Genomic DNA, 22,602 nt, shown 5'->3' with positions numbered 1-22,602 from the left:
GCTCACTGAGGTCCCATTCCCTCCTTAAAGACATCCTAGAAAATCCATGATTGCTTCCAGGCAGATATTGAGGCATTTCCCTGAAATCAAAGCATTCAGACTCATTATCAGCACAAGTGCTTTAAGCTCCCTCTCACACTCACTTCTTGCTTTTTGGGATGGTTTTGCAGTGACAACATGAGGCCTTCAGGAAGAGGCAGGAGGATCCTGCCTATCTCAAGTCTGGAATACTTGAAACTGCAGTTCAAGATATGCCAAATGACATGGTCAGTCTCTTCTTGTCATGATGAGAGCAGAACCTACCCATGCTTGGAAATGTCATCTCATGTCAGCTCAGCCACTTTGTAAGTGCCTCACCCTCTGTCAGGAGTTAACAGCTGCTGGCTGAGAGGGCACCAACAAGGTACATAACAAATCTGACTCTTCCTAACACCCCACCTAATCCTTTTTGGCTACAAGAGCTTGTGAAGAGACAAAGTGTGCTGACACAGGGCAGGTCAATCGATCATAGCTCCAAGTAGGAACATTTACTGAGATCTGTATGTGGCTCTAAATGCCTTCTTGATTCTCATCAATAGGGAGGAAAGTTCCCTTGCCTAGAGTTTTTAGTGCAACAGGTAGCAATGAGAAAAATTTTGCAAAGAGTGATAAAAAGTCTCTGAAGACCAGCTTCCCCCTTGGAAAGAAGAGAATTAAATATAGCTAATCAAGGGCAAATATGCCACCACCAGCCTCCCATCAATGTGTGAGCTACAGAGCAGCAAGGTGTTCTGTGGGCAAGGAAATGTGAGAGAGCCCCAAAACGTGAGCTCAATTTGGACATAAAAGAGAACTGCACAAGATAACCAGGATCAGAAGTGCAGGAAGGACTAACCTGTGCATCCAGGGAATCCTGTGCAACCAGCACACAAAACAAAAGGAAATTAATAGAATTCTTCACAGGTAGAATAAAGCAATGACATTTGATATAGTAACAAGCTAATCCCACCACTTGATAGGCACCGGTTTGGTGGCACATGGTGGGGAACATTCCTGAAGAACAAGTGGGTGCAGGTCACACATTTCAAATGTGGTTGGGAAAACAGGCAGCTTAATGCTTACCTGATGATTACTGCACATTTTCTAGATATTTGAGTCATCATCTTTTCAGTTTGTTATTTCAAGAAACACATACAAAGGCTCGTGAGATAGTTTGAAATTTGGGGAAAAGGGAAGTCTCTGTAAAGGCAGCCAAGCTGACAGAAGGAAACAGAGCTTTGTGTTACCTCTAGGAGCAGGATGTACAGGTCTGCAAGCTGCTCATGAAGGTGGCACCAGCACGGAGTAGCTGAAAACTTGAAAAATACTTTTTTATCATTCTGACACCTACACACTCTGAGATCATTTATTTCAGGTCAAAGTCTTGCCAAATCTTGGTTCGAAGAGTAGACAGTGCACATCTCTGAAAGGTGTGGAAAAACAACTGAATTTAAACCATTTTCACAGTGGCAGCTTCCAAGTGAGGAGCAGGAACATTTATCTGTCAGCCTTGTGTTTGTTTGCAATTCTGTCCCCTCTATTGCAAAACTGGGGTTTTTCCAGTATTACCTTTTTAAGGGACACCTTTCAGTGTATCCTTCCTGTTACTCAACTGTTATCTACCCTAGTAAATGTATTTTCTTATGGATATATTTCAGGTCTTGGAGCCCAGGTATCTGCTCCATAAAGAATAATTTTTCAATACATTTTATGCATCACACCAGGACCCTTATTTAAACTAGCTCTGTTTCTGTTCTCAGCTCTTCCACAGAAGTACTGTGGGATGGGCAGGAATCATTTCCCAACTTTCAGAATACATTTATTCACAGCCATTCTTGGGCCAGCATCTTCTGTTATCAGTTGTGGTGTCTCACACCCACCTGCATTTTTTCCTACCCTGACACATATTTAAGTGCCCACATCATCAGGCAGCCTTCACCTGTGGCAGATGGATGCACTGGGACACAGAACCATGTGCCTGCTCCTACAGAGACAGCACAGCTCCAGGCTGTCCTGGAAGCAGCACAGCCACATGAACACAGTGCTACAGCTCCCCTTCAGCTAAAATACAGAAATAATTGGGCTGAGAAAGAAGGAATAAGGCTCAATGGCCATGGGCTCACATCCCTTAATTTCCAGGCAAGCTCAGACAGATTCTGGGTAGTTATGGGAGAGATGACGCCCGTGGTTCATCCTCTGGGGACTCTGTTTCCCAGGAGTTTCTCCCAGGGGTGTAGGAGGCCACCTGTGAGCAGGGCAGCACCCTTCCAGTGGGGTGAGGATGCCTTTGTTGAGACAGGCTTTTCCTCACTAATTCAGAGCCTGCCTGCAGGTCTCCTAATTAATGCTCTGCCTGCCTCCATCGAGCCTAACACAGGGATTGAGTCAAGGAAATATTTATGCACCAAACCCCTGTCTGCTCTAACTCTTCAAGGCACATTCCTGATCTGGAGCCACTCTGTCCCATTACGTGAGGCTGCTCCCAGCACAGGGACAGCCCTGGGGAGACCAGCCCTGTGCTGGCATCACCTCTCCCTTCCTCCACCTCTGCTGCTTTTCCAAAGCATTCACCATGTCCCCAGCAAATAATGAGCAGCAACAGCTTTAAACTAACATTTGTATGGGGGGCATTTCTCCTAGAATATGGAAAGCAACCTAACCAGGATGCAGTTCAATGTTGTGCATTATCCAGGATGAATATTCCTTGCATGGCAAATGTGCAAGCTCTGCTTGAAGTATACTTTCCTCATAGTGATGTTTCCAGCCAGAATGAGCCCTCATTTTCCAGTATCAGCCATTTGACACAGGGACTGTATTGACTTGCTCATGGTTTTAACAAAAGGAATTACCTGGAATGCTTGTGGGTGTAGTGTGAATGAGGACTGTCCCCCTACGCTTACAGCCTGAACTTTAATGGGAGTGAACCAGACAACTGATGCCAGTCTACAGTACAGTGCAAGAGGACAAAGTATAAAGGCAGATTTTCTTTATTTTTAAATATTAGTAACACTGCACAAAAAAAAAAAAAAAAAAAAAAAAGTGGTACTTAAGTGACAGAAAACCGGTACTCAGTCCTTATTTAATTTTAACCATAATTTACAGACCGTAAGAGAGTTCACAAATGGTTACTGTGTGTTATATGGTGCCTGCAGAGGGTTACATTGGGTAATTGAAGCTAAACCATTCAGATTCCAGAGACACCAGAATTTGTTATATCAGACCATGCTAGAATGCAGACTTTGGCTTTTCTGTTTAGCTCCTCTCTTACACCATCATTATGTGCATTCCTGCATCTTTGAAACGTTAGGATGAGTGAGTTTCTCCAGGAACTGTGGACTTTCAATATTGCCAGGTTTAAGGCTGTTACATCAACAACACATTGGCAAGAGGAAGACAAAAGAAACAAAACAAAACCATAAGCTTCTAACTCCTACCTGGAGGTTAAAAAAGGAGACAACACACTGACAAGAAACATGCAGGTAAATGCTTAAGGCAACAACAGAGGGGCTCTGTACACACTAAAAGGTTAAGAGAAGCAATGTGTCATGCACATGAGACGAGTATGGGAAGCAAGGAAGTCATCTTGCCAGGAAATATGTATTTCTTTTAAATCTAAGACATCTTTTCAAGCTAAAAAAGAAAAAAATACTCCTGCCATAAAACCGATGCAAAATGCTTTCATACATAAAGGTATAAGCTCTTTGCAGAAACAAGTTGATAAAATCTAAAACGGATGCTGAGAAAATGTTTGTTATCTAAAACCTACTCAGGAGAAACAAAGAGCAGTGTTTAAGTAGCACTTGGATCATTTGTCTCTAGGTTCTGAAAATAAACTTTTAAAATAAGGAATGATTTCACTAAATGATTCATCAGGAGTCAACTAAGCCTAAAGAAATCAGTAGGAGTGCTTACAGGAGACCATCATTACACTACATTTCTTAAAATCAGAAGATATAACTTCAAGATGCAATTTAATATGAGGGAACATTTTAAAAGGGACAGAACTGTCCAGCCTAGGGGGGGGGGAAAAAACCCAAAAACCCAACCATAAAAGTTACTTATTAATCTTACATAAATTACCCTATAAGAGCTCATGTCTCAGTCCCACTCCCAACAACATGAGTGAACAGGACTCTTCTTTCAACAGGCCTGATTTGATGCCAGTGACCAAACAAGCAGGCATTTGCCTTTTATATCCTACAAGACAAATAACAAACACTAGACTAGAGTTGCCTTAGTCCCAGGGAAGGAAGAGGTAAGAAATTCTGTAACTCTTTCCAATCTTCCAACATAACACAGTCTAACCACGACCTGCCTCGTCTGAATTCCCCAACCTGAACGGGCAAGAAAGCCACTCTGTGAAACTAAAAGGAATAACATAGTGCAATTTTAGTACAGTTTTAAACATGAGTCACTTCCTTGGTAGCAGTGTGAACAATCAAAAAAATATACACAAAAAAGAGGTGTGCTCGAAGGTACATGAAGTTGTTGTCATTATTTTAAAGGTATTGGCATAGCAGAGAAGTCCATTTTAGTAACTCGCTTTGGTTGACTTCTTCTTCTTCAGTTCCTCTCTCTGCTTCTGCTTCCTCCTCTTGCTGCCTTCTTTGTATCCTGAGGAAACATGGCTTGTAAAACACTTTTCACAGCATTCACAGACTTTTCTCTCTAGCAAAAGCACATGTTCTCTGAATGGTTTAAAGACTATTAAAGAAAAGGTCTGGCTTCCTAATGTGTTGTTTGGTTGTTTTTTTTAATTGCCATTACCACTATATCCCCCATTCTACTATATCCCTTACATAGGATAGAAAGAAAATACTACCAATCTTTGAAGTTTTAAAAGATCTGGAGAACTTTCAAAATACTTCAAAGCCATTCAGGAAAAGCTTCAAAATTAGAGCACATGCAAAACCAGAATAATTTTCAAAAAGGAAGCAATAAATAAGACTTATGCAGCAGGAGCAATTTAAGTACTGGCATTTCCTGCTCACGGTAGTCAGAGTTACCACGATATTTGCATTTCCATTTTAAGACTACAGAATGCCAAGAATCCTGAGTAAATAAGAAGGTGCTCAGTGTTTACCAATATATATTTTATATGCTGGTCATCAGCCTGCTCATGCTTAACTATGCACCACAGGTTATATTTGACTGCAGCCCCAATGGTGCATGAAAGCATTGAGTTCAAGCAACAATTATTTGCTACAGGTTCAATAGGCACAAGCTTCCAGCCATGTGATCATCATTCCAATGGTTTATTACCCCCACAGAGATGTGTGTAAAACAGGTCTTGCTCAGCATCACATCTTTTCCTCCAAACTTGCAGTAAAATCCAACTTGCTGGCAGACTTGCACGGGCAGTGAACTGTGTGAGCCACCACATCTACCCAGGTGCACTCATAAATCTAAACTGAGAGCCAGCAAACATTTCCCTCAGACAATCCCTCTGTGATGTTTTGAGGCAGCTGCAGGGATCTTTCAGCTCAGTGGTGCTCTGTCACTGGAAATCAGCACAGTCCAGTGACCAGGGCAGGCACAGAGCAGAGCAGCCCCTGCAATCCAGCTGAGAGGCAGGACTGGGAGTCAGAGGAATGGCTCTGTGGAAAGGCACAGCTCTGCCTGTATGGAAATCTCTTTTTTTCCCTCTGTCCTGTCAGTAGGCAGGCAGAGATGGCCCCAAGGGAGCAGTTTCACCAGTGCACCTGGTTTTTCATCAATTTATCAACAGCAAAATTAAGATGAGAAAAGGAAGTGGTGGGAGGCTGGGGGAGTACAAAGCCACACTGTGGCTGCAGTTTGCTCCTCACCAAGAGCTCCTGCCAAGCACAGTTAGAGATGTGCCCACAGCAGAGCTGAAGTTCTTCAGCTGAAGTTTAAGTTTAATACTTGGGGAGAAGCACAAGGTAAGTCTTTTGGCTAAAACCATTCGAGACATTACCAAAAGCTTAGAGGAAATACACTCACTTGTAGCAACGGGAAACTGTTCTAGGTTATCACTCTAGCTCCTGTGCTGTACCCACAGCATGACTTCATCTTTTGTAATTGTCTGAGTCAAGAGGCAGGATATTTATTTAGAAATTCTGCCATGAGCGATCAGCCTGCACAAAGTTAGAGTGGAAACCAGTTTTCTTGTTTAAGGAAGAGAGAAACTGGTGGTGCTTAGCAGAATTGCAGATGACACTGGGTTTTCCCTGCACTCTGTCACCCCCTGAGCTCAGTTCCTGTCCCTGTTCACTGTGTGAACACCTCCTCACTAGGAACTCCATCCAGGAAGTTTCCTTCCACGTCAGCCCCTTGGTCACCTGCACATCACCAAAAAGAGGATCCTTTTGCATTCAGTTCACTGAGTAAGGCACCCATCCCTGAGGGACTCAAGCATCTCCCTGCTTTCCCACAGAGGTCAAGGGAGGCAGAAGAGATGGGCTGACTCCTGAGAATCAGTCATCTGGGGGGTGTTATTCAGAGGATTCCTCCCTTTACTGGAAGGAAAAACAGCATCATATCAGCTGATCAGAACTATCTCACGTAATAACTATGAAACAGTAACACAGATATTTGGGAAAGGATCATTAAACCCTAGCAGGTACTAGCTTCATAATTTTTTTCATTTTTCATTCTCAAAACAGTGTCAGTATTTCTAAAAGGTTTCCACAATCAGGCATGATAGTATTTGATGCTGCTATTTTATATCATAATACTATTTTTTTCCATTTTCTTCAAATGCTTGAGATTTTGAAAGCAATTCTAGCAACTGTTTCTTAAAAATACTGAGTCAATGTAAATTATGACTTGAAGTGAATGCCACATAAGTTATTGTCTTATAAATGAAACAACTCAAATGTTAAAATATTGTGGTATGAAGATATTTAGGCATTTGACAACATGGCCTCCTACCAGCCTCTGGTTTGATAAGGCTGAAAAGTGGAAATCTTTCAAGCGTTATCACTGACACACAGAAAGAGATTGCCCAAAGTAGGAGATAACACACAAACACAGAGTATTCCTCAAGAGAAAACTGCCAGGTCTTTTCTGTTTTGAGCCTGCTGTGATAAATAATTTCACTGTCTGCCATTTCCTTTTCTACCCCCACCTAAGAAGAAAGGATAGGTCAGACTTTGCCAGTCTGTTGCTCCAGTGATGCTATGCTGGGTGATAACAGCCAAAACCTGATCCAAACGAGTGAAGCAGCTCCTAACATAAATAAGAATTGCACACTAAAGATGTAACCCTTCAGTGTCTATTTCATTCCAATACTTCAACCAGCACTAATTAAAAGTATATTTAGCTGCCTTGGTTACAAGACTAGCCCCAAAGTCATGAGACAATAAAATCTGAATTAGAAAGCAGCAGCCCCATGACCGATCACTCTGCAGTGAGCCTGGAGAGTCGCCAGCATCCCGAAGTGTCCATAGAAACTTCCCATAGTAAGTGCCAGGCTGAACTGGCTTCATCCAAACTCTGCTGGCCTTGGAGAAGGCTGATCAGATTTCCACCCTTAGCAGCAATCCTTAGCCACCCAAACTCTAGAAATGCCTCACGGGGCAGAGGGAGAACAGGTCGCCAAGAGCTTGGCCAAGCTGTGACGTTTGGAAAGCAGAGTCACTCAAAAGCAGATAGAAATCTCCCCAAGTTGGGATTTCTTGCTTTTGTCAGCTGCCAGGGGCAGAGATGGGTGAAGCAAGAATCCACACCATTTGGAATTACACCTGCTTTACTGCTTGGATAATTCTGGTCTAAAACAAACAGCATCAGCTAACCCACTCCTTCCATGTCATCCCCTTCTTTCCTACTTCTAGAAGAGCCATAAGGAGCACATTCAGGAGCTATTCCAGCTTTCATAAAGCTGCTGAAGGCTGAAAACAACTTCCAGACACACTTAGGTGCAACTCCTTCAACCATCACATAGCAAGGACCCAAACAAACTGGGAAGCTTCTCTGCTGTGTCCCAGATTGACTTTCCTTCTGGCTTCCTACTTCCCTGCCATCTGCACCTCCCAAAGTCACGAGTTTGTTCAGTCACTGGCTGTGAAACTCATCACATTCTTGGGTGGCAGCTGCAAGGGAGGCCAGCACGTTGGGTGGCACAAGTGTCCTGGGGAAGACACTCCTACCCAATGCATTTCTGGTATCCTGCTTTTTCCTGCCCTGCCCGACATCTGCCTGCTCTACCAGGATGCAGAGAGTGGCCACGGGTCTGCTCCACCTTCCTTCTGCCAGCACAGAGCAGCGTAGGAGTGAGCAGAAGGAAACAAGGTGTTCAGTCACAGCTGACAATTAACACACAGCATTGCTGCTGCTTGACCCACACCAGTGAGCAATAAAGGCCACAGCACGATTTTTATAGAGGATCTGCCAAGGTGAAGACTTTGGAGGAGCCTCCTTCCAATTTCAGAGTAAACACTGAGGTTGGCAGTGGGAGGGATTCATATTTTCTGCTCAAGTTTCAGAGAAAATGTTCTCCAAGGTCTACCAACTTTTTGCTAAAATTGTGGCCTTCTTTCAAAGCATGGAAGCAGCCAAGGCCCCAACACGCACAGAGGCACTTTCAAGCTGGGTTCTGTAGTGCTCTTTCTAATTTTCTGGTCTTAGAAATACCTCTCTAGTCAAAACAATAAACTGCTATTTCAAAGGCAGCTGGCTTACTTCTGAGTTGCAGCCACCCTCTGTTATTTTAGACTGACCACACTCACATAGGCCATTGTAAAAATTCACCCCAGATCACAGCTTGAGTATAATTTCATGTGACTCAATTTGCAATCACAACTTTGCACTTTCACATCCCCTCCCCTCAGGCTGAGCCACTGCCCAGCACACAGCGCAACCTGACCTACTAATTCCTCTCCTCATCCACAGCTCCTGCCTGTGCCACAGAGCAGCCTGGAGAGGGAGCCTTCAGTCAAGGCCTGGGGTGACAAAACATCCCACCCTGTCTAGGTATGTGTTCCACTATTCAATTATCCACACTGTCAAATCCAAGGGGTGAGTTCTCCAGTTTCACTGGCCAACCTGGTGATGTAATCCCAACTTTGATGTTTTAGGGGACTGAAAAGCTTTAGCAGCTTGCAGGGGCCTTCCTTCCTGCTTGCTCACCATGCCATTTTCTTTACCAGTTCTGCCTAGAATTGCCACAAGACCAAACCAAGCCAGATACCACCTGTTTGCTTCCTGTTAATTAGCATAACACAAGCACTGAAAGGATTTCCAAGGTTTTACTCCCAAATGGCAAGCAAAAGCTTGCAAGGCTGTGCAGCCATGGAAGCCTATCCACACACAGCCCAGCTGCCTTTGATAGGTAACAAGATGATTTTGTACCAGCAGCCAAAACACCACGAGTGAAGGCAGCTCTGGGCTAGGCCTAGGGACAGCCAGCCAGGCTCCAAATCCACCAGCCAGGCTCCAAATCCACCAGCCAGCCTTCCCAGCCCTGCCCCACACAGGTACAGCTGTTTCCCCATCCCACTTGCACAGTTACAGCCAGGGGATGTGGGACAAAGGGAGGACAAACTCCACCTCTGCACCTCCTCATGTATTAGACTTCCACAAAAATCAGTGGCTTTGCTTTCCTTTCTCTTTCCATTGCATGCCCAAAACGAAGTTTGTGATGGAATTATAAAGTAATTAGTTTGGATAACAAAGCACATCACTGTTACTAGTTAGTAAAGTGTAATTCAGGAAACTGCACGTTGGTAAAAGGAACAGAGACTGAATTAAAGATGAAATTAACTACAAAGAGCTCAACTTTCCAGCAGAGGAAACCATGCCAGGAAAGGATCAAGATTAGTTAAGCTAGTTCTTTTAGAGTGGTTTCCTCTTCACAGATGCCAGCAGATGAAAATGCAGCAAAAAATGAATTATTAATGTTGTAAGTTGTAGGTTAATGCAAGCTATTTCTTTGAAAAGGAAGAGCAAACCTTGCAATATCATCTTCCAAATAATGAAATTTGTGTCATAATTTTTGACTATTTTAACAATTAAACATTTCAATCATTCTTGTGGATAGAGGTAAAAACTCTGAAATCCAAAGCAGTAGTTTTTAAGGGGTAGTCACCACTACCTCTGGCATTAAGAGCTGCCATCCCCAGGTCTCTGCTGGCATTAGCACCACTTTGCACAGTCAGCTGTATATCACACTATCAGGGAGCACATCAATTACAGTATCTGAGTTCTTATTTCAAAAATTCCTTTTTGGAGCTAGAGAACTATTTGATATATGCAGCAATTTCAGAGCACAAGAGGTGAAGTTTTATTCTAAAAGGCCATTATGAAACCGAGAACAGTTTCCAGAGCAATTTCTACTAAAACACAAAGCGTCCATGGTAGATGGAGAATTGAATTAAACTCTCAATTTTTTTGTTAAATACCCACTGTGATAACTGGCAATCCTGACTAAGGAGAGGCTTCATCTCACCTCTGGATATTGCCAATCTAAAGGAGTTGGCCAGCCTTTCCTCTTGGGCACTAGAGAGATGCCTCTTCCAGAGGGATTCCCACCACATAGTCAAGATTAAACCTATCTCCTTCTCCTTCATTTAAATTTCCTACAGACTTACAAATCAAAACTCAAACAGTCCCATTCCTAGAGCTGGGAAAAGAGAAGCACTTCATTGCAGGTGAATCATCAATGACTGAGGGTTTGCTTGAGATGCTCCAGCTGGGACAACATCTAAAACACCCTGACAGCGTGGTCCCACTGTCAAGAACCCCACGCTGGTGGTGGCAAAAACATCTGATTCAAAGTGGAACTGCACCTGGTTTGAGGCCATTGAACTCAACTATTTCTCAGTGAGCTGAGAGGGCTTTGGAGCAGGGCAGAAATGATGCCATTCTCTCCCGACGCCGGCCCCTGGAAGCACGGCAGTGATGGATGAGAAGCCAAGCGAGTCGAGCGCTCTCTGGAATTACAGAGCTGTGCTGGTGAAGCTGCTGGCTGGGCAAGGCATCAGCAGAGGTGAACACCCATGAAGGGAAATGGCATTACTGGCCAGGGCTCGTGCACACACTCCCCAGGGAGGGATTAAGACACTCACGTAGGTTTTTATGACTGACTCGACCAGTCCTTCAGCAGCCCTGTCCATCAGAGGAACAGCAGGCAAAATATTTAAAGCAACAGTAAAATCTTAGTCTTACTGCAATCAAGTTTTCACCCTGAGTCTTTTTTGGCAACTCACAATCTACTGATAGAAGAGAGCATTTTGTGATTGCACTAATACTTCTGGAAATTAATTTTAATTGCAAACTTGTGCGTCTTGGAGCATAAATAAATTCACAGCAGAAAGTCTTAAGCAATCTTAAAAATTGCTCCAAAAATTGCATGGTGTATGTCAAACTCAGCTGCTCCTTGGAATCCATTGCAAAATATTGTGATTGCAGGGACCCTTGTGGGTCCAAAAGCAGAGCCAAGGTTTTGTTTTGCCAGCCACAGACACAGGAGACCAAACCTGTAGCCCTTGTGTGGGAGGCTTCAGCCCAGAGGTTACATTCAGATCTCTGTAACTTTTTTTTTTTTTAAAAAGAAAATATTCAACTTGGTCATCTTTAAAGACACAAACAGCAACTTGTCAGGAAGACATTAATCTAAATTATTCTATTTTTTCAATGTGTCATCCATCATAATACCTTTAGGTCTTCCATACAAAAGACATTGTTAGGTTTAAAGGCTCATAAACATGTTGGAAGTTGGTATAGCACTGGGAGTACATGAGCACCTGTTTTGGGATACAGTGCATATTTTTCATGTGCTGTGTTTACCCTGAGAAGCCTTATAGGCTCACACTTCCCAGCACCTGATTTCACACTACTGAGAAGGGTCCTTGCTTTGGGCATCCAAGTAGAAAGGCATCTTTCAGTATCAGAAAAACCTGTCCTTGCAGTCCTGGATGATCTCTGACCACAGGTCCAATTAAATCAAGTAATTATGAGGACTTCATTGTCCAAGATAGCCTCTGGACTACATTGCCAAAAAATTACAGACTGGAAATATATCAAAGGACTAATTACTTCCAAAAATAACCCAGACAATTGCCACGTTGCCACGTTTGCCTGAACATTCTCAGCCTCCTCTATTAGGATCTAGTTGCCTAAAACTGCAGCTTCCAGAAATAGTATCAACTTGCTGAACTTCTCCTTGGACAAGGAAGCCAAGCACAATTTAAGTAAATGAATGTGCAAAGTATGGTGATGAGTTAACCTCTAAAATGCCTTCACTTTTAACAACAAAGAGCACAGGCACTTCAGCAGCACAACAGTATTTGCCCTGGATCCTTAAATATCTCAGGGCGTTAGTGAATCTAGGCTAAATGGAAGATCAGAGCTAAAGCAGGATGAAGGCAAACAAGCTGCTGTTTATTATCTACCAGGGGACTAGCATTAAGTCAACACACAGCACCAACTTCTCGCGTGGCTTTTTGCGTTTGGCTTTTGACTATGTGATGGGTCCTTCTCTGCACCTTTCTCACCAACATGCTTGTGCACACCTGATAAATAAATAGGGGCCTCGAAGCTGCTCATAACCCGGCTCTTGTCTTGATCTTCCAGCTCATCACTACTGTAATGTGCAAAGCGGGGGGAGCTGCCAGACTTGTGGGGCTTCAGCAGGCGGAGGTTGCTGGGCTGGGAGGGCAGCGCGTGTTGTCCTCTCCGTCTGCACTCCTCGGCAAAGGCTTCTTCATCTGCCTCCCCTGCAAAAAGCAACAAAGGCAAGAAAGGTGAGCTGCACCCAGAATGAATATATTTAGCCTGGAAAAAAAGCCCTCAGAAACGGGCTGGGCGTTAGGGGTCACAAAGCTCATGCTTTGGATGTGGTTGGTCACAGACAATGCTGGGTGTCTGTGGACTGGGGAGTGTCTGGAGCAGAAAGCTCCATCAGTGGGACCCAAAAAAGTCCACTAAATATGATGACTTGGGGGCCACTGTTCCCTTTCTCCCAAAGGACAGGGTGAGGGAGCTGAGCACATGGCCCTGGATGGGATTTCTGTCCTGTCCAGAGCATGTCATCACACCCCACCTCACCTGAACTGTCCTGCTCAAGGAAAAGGGAAAGGGAAAGGAGAGATAAATACCCAAGCTGGCTACAGGGGGGTGGTGGGACAAGAATTAAGCCAGCATGAGTTCAGAAGGGCCAGATGTTGGACATCACAGCTGGAAGGATGGTGGAGATGGGTGATGGAACACATGAAGACAAGAAATCATGTTGAAGCTGTGAGAGATAAACACAGCCCAGAGGCAAGGCAGGCACACACAGCACAGGCCAATGCACACAATGGAAATAAACCCCAATGTTTGCAAAAACTGGTATGAAAGATGAGATACTCCTGTCCTACTCATGCTGTGTTGCAGATGATACTTTCCTTTGCTGCAGAAACTGTAACAGCACCACTGCTGCAAAGCAGAGAAATCAACCACCATAACACACACAAAACTCAGCAAAACCACACATTGAAAACAAACAGATCCCAAAAAGTCAACAAAAGATGTTCAACTGGGAAAATAAGGGGGACAGGGGGGAAAGACTTGGAACAAAGGTGTGTACCACATTTGTCTCTTAAAGGCTTTTTAAAGTTTCATTAGTTCAATTACTTAAGTACTTCTAATAGAGCTGATGAAATATGGCATCATTTTATTTTCATCAAAAGTGGTGTGTCATATTCTGGAAGTTTTTCCTGGGATGTGGCCGGCATCAGCTGCTCAGGGAGGGGTGTGTGCTCCCAGCTAATGCGTGTGCTCTTAGTTCATGGCTGGAAAATGCTTTGAAGATGAAGAAGGCCCCACGTACGCAGGACGGGACAGAGCAGGAATCCCCACTTTGTGTGTGCCCCTCCCAAACACAACGGGCTGCATTGTCTTTACCTTGTAATCCTACACGGGGAGATGCTTCTGAGGGCATGAGGAAAAGGAGGCAAGGTGTGTTTAAAAAGTCATTTCACAGTCAGTGAGGCACCCGAGGCCCTGCAGCAGAGGAGGACTCGAGCACACAGTGGGCTCTGCTGGGGTGTCAGCAGAGGATGCTCCTTCCCGAGTGGTCAAATGCCCATCCCCACCTCAACACTGCTGCTTTTGTACCCTGGAGTCCCCCACACTCCAAAGGCACAAGCCAACACCACAGAAACACGAGTGATGACAAAACAAGGATTTCTGCATTTAATCTCTGCCTGCCTGCATCAGTTCAGTGTAAAACCCTGTGTAAGGTTCTCCTTGCAGTAGGAGAGGGCTGCCAGGGTGGCACCAGGACTTCAGCAATGAGAGGCAGGGAGCAAGAAAAAGCTCAGGAAAGGCCAGATGCAGAATTGGCATCATTGCCCATAAGAAGAATTGCCGTCATTACCCATAAGAAGCTACAGGATTTTACACACTATACAAACAGCACTGAAGAAGGTATCAGGCTGATGATACCTATGAAGAAAAGCCTATAAAATGCTAAGAAAAGAAAGCACATGGAACCTGTTTACATCAGCTGCACATACAAAAATCAGTCAAGAGAGTTCACTTCCTAACAAATTACAGTGCACAGGAGATCCCTCCTCTCCCATGGAAACACAAAGCGCATGGATTTCTTTTTCATGTGCAAAGTCCTGCATAATGTATGTTTAAAGTTTATATTCACAGATAGATGCAGGAATGGGGAACATGCTGAGGCCATCCTTGAGGCTCTGGGTGTGTTTGTGCAGCACAGAGACATCCCAGCCAGGCACACTCACACAGCTCCTCAGCCCTGGGCTCAGGGAGCCAGCACACCCTTGCAATCACAGAACACTTCAGCTGGAAGGAGCCTCTAAACCTCATCTGTCCAACCCTCCTGTAATAAACAGGGACATCTTCCACTAGATCAGGGTGTCTCAGGGCCCCCTCCAACCTGACCCTGAATGTTTCCAGGGATGAGACACCTACCAGCTCCCTGGACAACCTGTGCCAGCATTTTACCACCCTCACTGTAAACATTTCATTGTTGTAGCTAAGTCAGCCCTCCTTCAGTTGTCCTGTCACTACTGGCCCTACTAAAAGGTCTGTTTTCATCTTTCTTATTAGCTCTCTTAAAGAATTTGAAAGGATTAAATCCATCTTGATCACCTAAGAGAGTCCTTCAGTTTTCCATATCCCCAAAGCAAAAGCAAATTTTAGTACAATAAGGAGACCCCAAAAAAATGCCCAAACTTTTCCCCTCTTATGAGTTGTGGGAGAGCAGGATGGCACCAGAAATTACTTAAATGGTGCAACATCACATCAGCTGTGATTTAAATACTGAATTGACTGCAGTGCTATGCATGGCATGAGCTGTCAGATCTTCCTCTGATCATCCACTTTTAGCACACCTGGCACAGCAAAACTGATGTGGGATTTGCATCAACTGTTCTCTCCTGTTCCACATACTTGAAACATTCGAGCCAGACTGTACCACTGCAAATAGAAAACTTGAATAGAATTGACTCTGGGAGAAGTCAGCCACAAAGGACATCACCACCAAAAAGTGCTTAAATTCTGCTAGAGCTTTGTCAGCAGTGATGCTGGTCCTGGAAATGGCTTTTAGGAGGAGAGCAGGTATTGGGGATGGGGGCTGGGTGTGGAATACCTGAGTTCTGAGCAGGAATATCCACCCAAGGAGCACCTTCCAGGAGTGCTCAGGCTTTAAACAGCCCTCAGCTCCCCCAGCACCACCTTCCTGCCATCCCCTGCTCCTCCACACCCACGTGAGAGCCTGGGCAGCCGTGCTGTGACCCCAAGCAGGGACTGAGCCAGGTTAAAAATAACCCTTTTTGCCAGCTTATTTTTAACCCAGCTCAGGGCCTGCAGCCAGCTCAGTGCAGCTGCCCCAGCTGGGGCAGGGAAGGGGGAAATTGTTGAGGATGGCTGGAACCAGCATCCAGGTTATGGCATTAAGCAAAAGATCTTATTCTACTAATGCAAATAATAATTAAAACCCTAGCAGTTATTTCACTTGCAAAACCAGTTTGGAGAAGTTACAGAAGTTTCTAAGAGTTAGTTCTGAAAATTACTGATTTGGCAGTACCAGTAACACTTAAAAACAATAATTAAGATTTGGGTTTGTGCTGCAGCAGGTTCTCTGAAATGAACAGCAGCTTCCAGGGAAGAAAAAACCAAGCAGGAGCTGTAGCATCCTCAAAAGCTGTGTTAGGGCTAAAAGCTAGCAAGAAGGGCTGGGGAATAACTCCTCATCGATGGCAAAGAGGTGCTGCAGGGCAATGGCAAACAGGGCTCCTTGGACTGTGATGAACCAGCAGAGGGCAATCTTGGCTGTCGCCAGGTGTCCCAGCGGAGCGGCCGCCGCCAGCCCGCACTTGGGCGGGCACACGGGGATTTTACAAACCTGGAGCAGCTGGGGGCTTAGGGGAGCCGCCGGCTACACCAAAGGGTCTGTGCGGGATCCTGGAAATTTGTCTTAGCACAGTCTGGTGACATATCTCAATAGAGCAGTGTCCTAGGGTGACTTTATGGTGCTTGGATCCCGATAGTCTGTTCTGTCCATGCTGTGTTATATTCTATAATGCCATATTATATTCTATCTGCTGTATTATATTCTGAGGATGGCACACAGGAATATAAACACCAGCAGAGACACGCAGGTGAGCCGGGACAGGCGAGTCTCGGAGCACCTCACACCGGAGCAGTCCAGCACAAGCTGCCATTATTTAGTGTTACATTTCAGTAATATCCCTGTATGTCCAGGAATTGAACTGAAATCCTAGCAGTAATTAATGGCAAGACATTAATGACAGAACTATGCTGAACAAACCAGGGTAAACATCCTGAGGAGATGGAGCTGCTGATTTGCATTTACCAGCTCACTTCCCGCACGGCAGCCCCGCTGCTGCCTGCTGTGCTCTTGCACACCTCACCAAAGAAATACACCTGGAATCGGGGTTTTCCCCTCCGTTACGAAATAAAAAGCAGGTGCAGCAGTTTGCTCAGTGCAAAGGAACACCTCCCTGAGGCCACAGCACCAGAGAGGCCCTGGCGCCCGAGGCAGCATCAGGAGATGGAGCAGGCCAGGGACATCGGGCTGTGTCCAGTGACACCCAGCTCCCAGCTCAGCTCCTGCACCTCCCGGGTATTGGCTTGCAGGAAGCTTCCTCCACTGAAATCTTCTTTGGAGGATGCCCTGCTAAGTGTCTTTCTAATTCTTCAGGACTCTAAAGTTAAGGGGCAGGTTTACTCTGTAAACTCAGAGCAAGGCATTCTATTGAGGCTTCAGCCAGTCTGAGGCTTCCCTGAGCTGTTCCTGATGCAAGCTGACATCACAAAGAGTGCAGAAAACTGGGGGTGGGGGAAGCTTTTCTTGAATTTCCCCCCCCTCCCCCTGTTACAAGGGTTTGGAGTTTACCCCGTGCTCACAGAGGACCTGGAGTTTCTGATGACTCAGCTACACGGAGAGCTGAACTGCAATGGAAGGGGCAATCAAGAGTGGAAGAAAGAGATCCCAATTGAAACACACTTATCTGAAGTCGATTGCACTGTGATCTTTGTTGATAAGATTTTTCTACCAATGTACTTTTCCATTGATAGAGCAGGTCTGGTATTAATATTTACCTTGGCAGAAGCTACCAGGATTCTTCCTAGACTGAAGTCCACCAGTTGCTGGGAAATCTTAGGATTTGCAAGAACCAGTTCAACCTGAGAACTCATCTAACAGATCTGTCCACAGCCCTGGATTACCGTGGGCTGAAAAAATCCTGGAGAACAACTGGATCTTTTGTTTCTTCTCATGAAATCTAATGTATGATAGCACAGAGAAGACAGCAGGAGACCAAGTGACTCTATTAAAACACAGAAATGGTCTAACTTCGGGGACCACACCTTGAAAGTTGTTTCCAGAAAGTTGCCAAATCATCAGGATTTTTAATTCCTGCTGGAAACTACGGATGCTCATTATAAAACACCCAGCCCAGGGTATTTTCCAAAACCACGTGCACACACACACCCCTCACTTCTTCTGAAACTGTAGACAACACGCTCAGCCAAGAAAATACTCCCTCACCATTACTAGAGGCTATGTTGAGCAAGTTCTTCTGATTAATTAGTCTTAAACTTGTTTCTAAATGCCAGGAAACACTAACACAGTGACGCTCAGCAGGAGTTATAAAACCCTCCTTCAGCCTGGGCTCTCTTGGGTTTGTCAGACTCGATAGAAACCAAAATTTGCATTGAGCCCTCTTTGGAAAACGTCTCTGAGTTTGACAGTGACAGCCCTTAAAAATCTCTCTCTTGCTATTTGATGTGATGCTTACAAGAAAAAGCAGCCATTTTAAAACCCTCTGATTAAAAAGATGCACATAGTTTTGAAAGCTGAAAGAGCCTGAAGTCACTCAGAAACTATCTGGGGAATGCTGGAGCAGCTGCCCCATCTGCACCGTCACTTTTGTAAACTGTAAAGGGAGTTTATTTCAACAGTGACATTTATCAGCCAAAGCATAGGACAAACAATGAGGTTTTGAGTCAGCTCACAACAGATCAGTGTCTTTCACCAATTATTGGCAATCATTTTCCTTCCACAGCAAATGCACTGGGTGTTACAGAGAACACAAGGTGATTCAGGGTTTCCTGGTGTCTGTCTGAGACTCCTGTCCTGCAGACTTCAAGGAAATATTTATCCAAAGTGGTGCCTGGAGTGCTCAGCTGGGTAGAAACTGGAGATGCCAGCAGCTCCCAATCCATGGCCTGCAGAAACCTGCTCCAGTGTCCCACCCCCTCCTCTCACATCCTGCACTGGCTCCCACAGCTCAGCTCTCTCAGCACCAATGGCACTGCACTCTGATGTGGGTTATGTCTCCCTTCTTCAACCCAAAAACTCGTATTCAGTTTATAATTAGGGGATTTGGGCTGGCCTTTCCCAGGCCAGGACCAGCGCTGCTATCTTGCCTGCCAGGCAAGCCAGGCATTTCCTGCCAAGGGGGAAAAAAAAAATCCAGAAGTGGCAGGAGACAGCAGGGGAGGTGGTGGCAAAGTCCTGGGAAGCAATGGAAAACAAGGGTGTGGGATTTGGGAAAAGGGACAAGCTGAAGGAATGCTATTTCTGTCCTGCAGAGGCCTGGCTGCAGCACCTCCAGGGCCCAGGAAAGGGCAGGGCTCAATGCAGATTTCTGCTCCATGCTCAGAGCAACCCTCTGCCCTCCTGGCTTTAACAGCTGGCAGTGAACTTGCTCCTTTCATTTCTGCCCTCCTATTCATCTGCTCAGTGCCAGCTCACACTGCTCTGCCCAGCTGTGGCACAGACCAGAGCAGGGAAAGCCCCACACTGGGCTCTCTCACCCTCCCTGCCCTGCAGCAGCTCCCTTAGACAGATCCAACTTTAGATTTTCCTTTTTTTTTCTTTAGGTGGATTTTACCTGCCACCCCCATCCACACCCAAGAACCCCATGATGTCCTGCCCTCAGCTCAGCGTGTACCAACACGAATCCTGCATTCCCAGCACATCACAAGCTACTCAAGGCACATTTCACCACAAAGATTCCCCAGTCTGCAACAAACTGGTAAAATAACGTGAGTTTTCAGCACACACCAACCACAATGGTGCTGCTTTGAAAGGAAATGTGGTCATGCTGTTCCCCATGGTGGCTATCAGGGATCAATGGCTACAGCCACTCCTGTTGGACCAGGAGCTCTGGAGCCTGGCCTAAAGAGAGGGAGCTGCTGGGAGAGCCTGGAGTAACCTCCTCCTGCCAAAACTTCCTCATCAGAACCTTTTAAAGCCCCATGAATTGGTCCCACATTGTTTCTGAAGCAAGAGAGAAGGCACAGGCTGAGCACACCCAGGTATCTGCAGCTATTTCCCTTCTGTTAAAGCACACCAGGGCATCCATATGGATCATGCCAGTTGCTCTCATCTTAAAGATCTGGGATGTTGGAAATGCAAATGGCAGGAGGTAACAACATGAATCCTCACGTTTCCAGCATGCAGAGAGATGACCCAATTTGCATGCTCAAAGGGAATTTTATTAATTTTAAAAGACTTTATCAAGCAGGGGCCTTTTATTCATTTCTGCATGAATTTTGAAAGGAAGCAAAGAATGAGGAATGAGCTTCACAGCTTGACATATATAAATACAAATTAGCAAGATTTCAAGCTTGGAGCTTGACCAAATGGACCTAATTTTTAAACAGAAATCAAGATTACTTAAAAGATTATATTTTCTACTCTTCAGGGTCATGTCAGAGGTCTACCCCAGTTTCCTGCAAGTCTCATTGCACAGCACTACATTGAAGTGACCAGACCCCTTTAGCACCCTGCACCAGGGGCTCCTACTCCTGGGGTTTCTCTCTCCAACACTCCTCACACAACTCATGGCTGAGGTGGAGCTCAGAACACTGCACCTCTCTCTGTCTCTTACATGGCTCCTCTTCCTCTAGAATTGTATCACTGACACCAAGTTCTTTGATTTGGTTTGATACTACAAGGACAGACAGTAATAGGACAGGGGGGAATGGCTTTAAACATTGAAAGGGGCAGGTTTAGATTAGATATTTGATAGAAATCTTTACTGTGAGGGTGGTGAGGCACTGGCACAGGCTGCCCAGAAAAGCTGTGGATGCCCCATCTCTGGAAGTGTTCAAGGCCAGGCTGGACAGGGCTCTGAGCAACCTGGGATAGTGGAAGGTGTCCCTGCCCACGGCAGGGGATCAGAACTGGCTGAACTTTAAGATCCCTTCCAACTCAAACTGTCCTGAAACAAAGAGGGTTTTTTCATCTCAGCTCTATTTCAACCTCAGACAGAAATCCCCATGGGTTTCATCTCTACCATGAGGAAGCCTCGCAGCCCAAGTTTCACTTTGAAATTGTATTTGAAGTGCAAACCAAAATCCTACTGAGGAAAAAAAAAAAGAAAAAAAAAAGAAAAAAAAAAGAAAAAAAAAAAAAGAAAAAAAGAAAAAAACCAGCCCTTATAATGAAACTTAATACTCATTACTAGAGGAAAACAAAGAAATAAAAATTCCACAGTGCAACTGCATGCAGCCCTGCCAGGTCCTCCATGGTGTACCCAGACACGAGGTGCCTCCCACCAGTGTTTCCTCTGCCCCTGCGCCCAAGCAGAGCCCCGTGGACCTTCACATCTCTCACATTTGCTCTCCAGAACCTCCCAGTTCCACATGAAACAGCTCCTTCACTGTCCCCAAAGATAAAACTTTGCTTCTTGTCCTCAGCCCTTCTAGGAGTTTCCACCACCAGGTCAAGCAAAATTGGCTTCTAATTAAAAAGCTCTTCAAACAGCAAAAGCAGAGGAAAAGTGCTCTTCTACTTTTGCAACAGATCTTTATAACTCTTAAAAACTAATGAGTTGAAGTATCAAGACGTCATCTTATATTCCCATTAGTGGCCCTCACTAAAGGAGCAACTTCAGAACAGTTCTGAGCAAGCCCTAATTTGCAAATTGTACAGCTGTGTTACATATTTTTCCATTGATTATCAGCTTTAAACCAGTCTTCAAAACCTTAATGCACAGCAAACCCAGATTACCGTAAAAGAAAAAAAAGATACATCAAGAAAAAGCCATGCAGTTAAATTTAAAAAGAAAAGAATCTCATGAGTGACTTCAGAAAAATGTGATGAATGACTTCCCCAGCTGTTTTGTCAACACTTCCATAGTAATTTGGCAAAAGCACAAAATCACTAAGTTTATACTTTCATCAAATGGCTATTAGTGCTGTTGAAATATCACAGACACGAGACAGTGAGTGCAAGCCCCACGTTTCATATTGCACTGCCCACACTCGGTTTGCAAGGTCTCATCTTTTCAGGTTAATCATTTGAAAGATATTCTTCCTTCTGCCCTGAGGTTTAAATATGACACTGTGGCCCTGACACTAAGGGTTCCACGTATTAATTACAAAAAAAGAAGAGATACCTGCCCTCTCCAATTATACCCCCTAACATGCAATTTATTCCTCATCCATCTATCCCTACAGGACTACAGCAAGCAAATCCCATCTTCCAGTGTGAGCACACATCCCTGATTTACAGAGCTCCAGAGATCATCATCTTTTAAATGACCCTGAAAGCATCACATGCTCACAGTAACAGGACATCTCTTCTGAGGCTCAGTAGGTTTCAAAGTACTTCATGAACTTTCACCACAAAACCCAGTTCCCACTGACAGGAACACTAAGTTGTTAGCTGCTCTTCTTCCATTTTTGACACAAAAATGACAAGCCTGAATTTTTTTAAAAAATAGTGTTTCAAGTTGACATTCAATGGTAGTTTTGATTAAATACTATATTTAATTATGAAACCTGTACAATTGGCCTTAGAGGAGACATGACTCCCAAGCTTCACCAACTTTTGTTGTTTGGCATCTCCAATCCATCTCAAAAGTTTCCAAACATGCTTCTTTCCCACCCATAGTCAAGATCTATGCCTTAAAACCCACCACAGTTTAGAAATACAATTTTTCAAATCCTGTCAATAACAATGTTTATAAAGGCAATGTATACACACATATACATGCAGGTTTTTAAACCGATGAATTGTTCCATGTATGCTTCTCAAAATGAACTTCTGACCCAAACAACCAATAAATGTTGGGCACAGAAATGAAGATTTTCTCAACTGAAAAAAGCCTAAACACCAACCAGGAACATGAC

At 44.6% G+C, this 22,602-nt stretch overlaps 1 protein-coding gene across 8 annotated transcripts in view; it reads right to left on the bottom strand.

Annotated features, from left to right (window-relative positions):
• Nucleotides 1–2,989: 2,989 nt before the first annotated feature.
• The window catches only part of DNAJB6 (DnaJ heat shock protein family (Hsp40) member B6), a 57,691-nt gene continuing 38,078 nt past the window's right edge, over nucleotides 2,990–22,602 (bottom strand). For 4 of the 8 annotated variants that reach the window (XM_077191481.1, XM_077191521.1, XM_077191596.1 and 1 more), the window contains 3 exons: nucleotides 13,864–13,890; nucleotides 12,492–12,695; nucleotides 2,990–4,632 (listed from right to left, as the gene is read on the bottom strand). In XM_077191481.1, the coding sequence (XP_077047596.1) occupies nucleotides 4,550–4,632; nucleotides 12,492–12,695; nucleotides 13,864–13,890 (314 nt within the window). In that variant the 3' untranslated portion in view covers nucleotides 2,990–4,549. Of the gene's footprint in view, nucleotides 4,633–6,807; nucleotides 11,086–11,225; nucleotides 12,696–13,863; nucleotides 13,891–22,602 lie in introns of those variants that run through there. The other 4 variants (XM_077191706.1, XM_054654134.2, XM_054654278.2 and 1 more) reach the window with 4 other exon arrangements.

This window comes from Agelaius phoeniceus, chromosome 1 (assembly GCF_051311805.1).
Source record: "Agelaius phoeniceus isolate bAgePho1 chromosome 1, bAgePho1.hap1, whole genome shotgun sequence".
Lineage (NCBI taxonomy): Eukaryota > Metazoa > Chordata > Aves > Passeriformes > Icteridae > Agelaius > Agelaius phoeniceus.
Note: the sequence above shows the minus strand (reverse complement) of the source record. Positions and strands in the feature narration are given on the sequence as shown.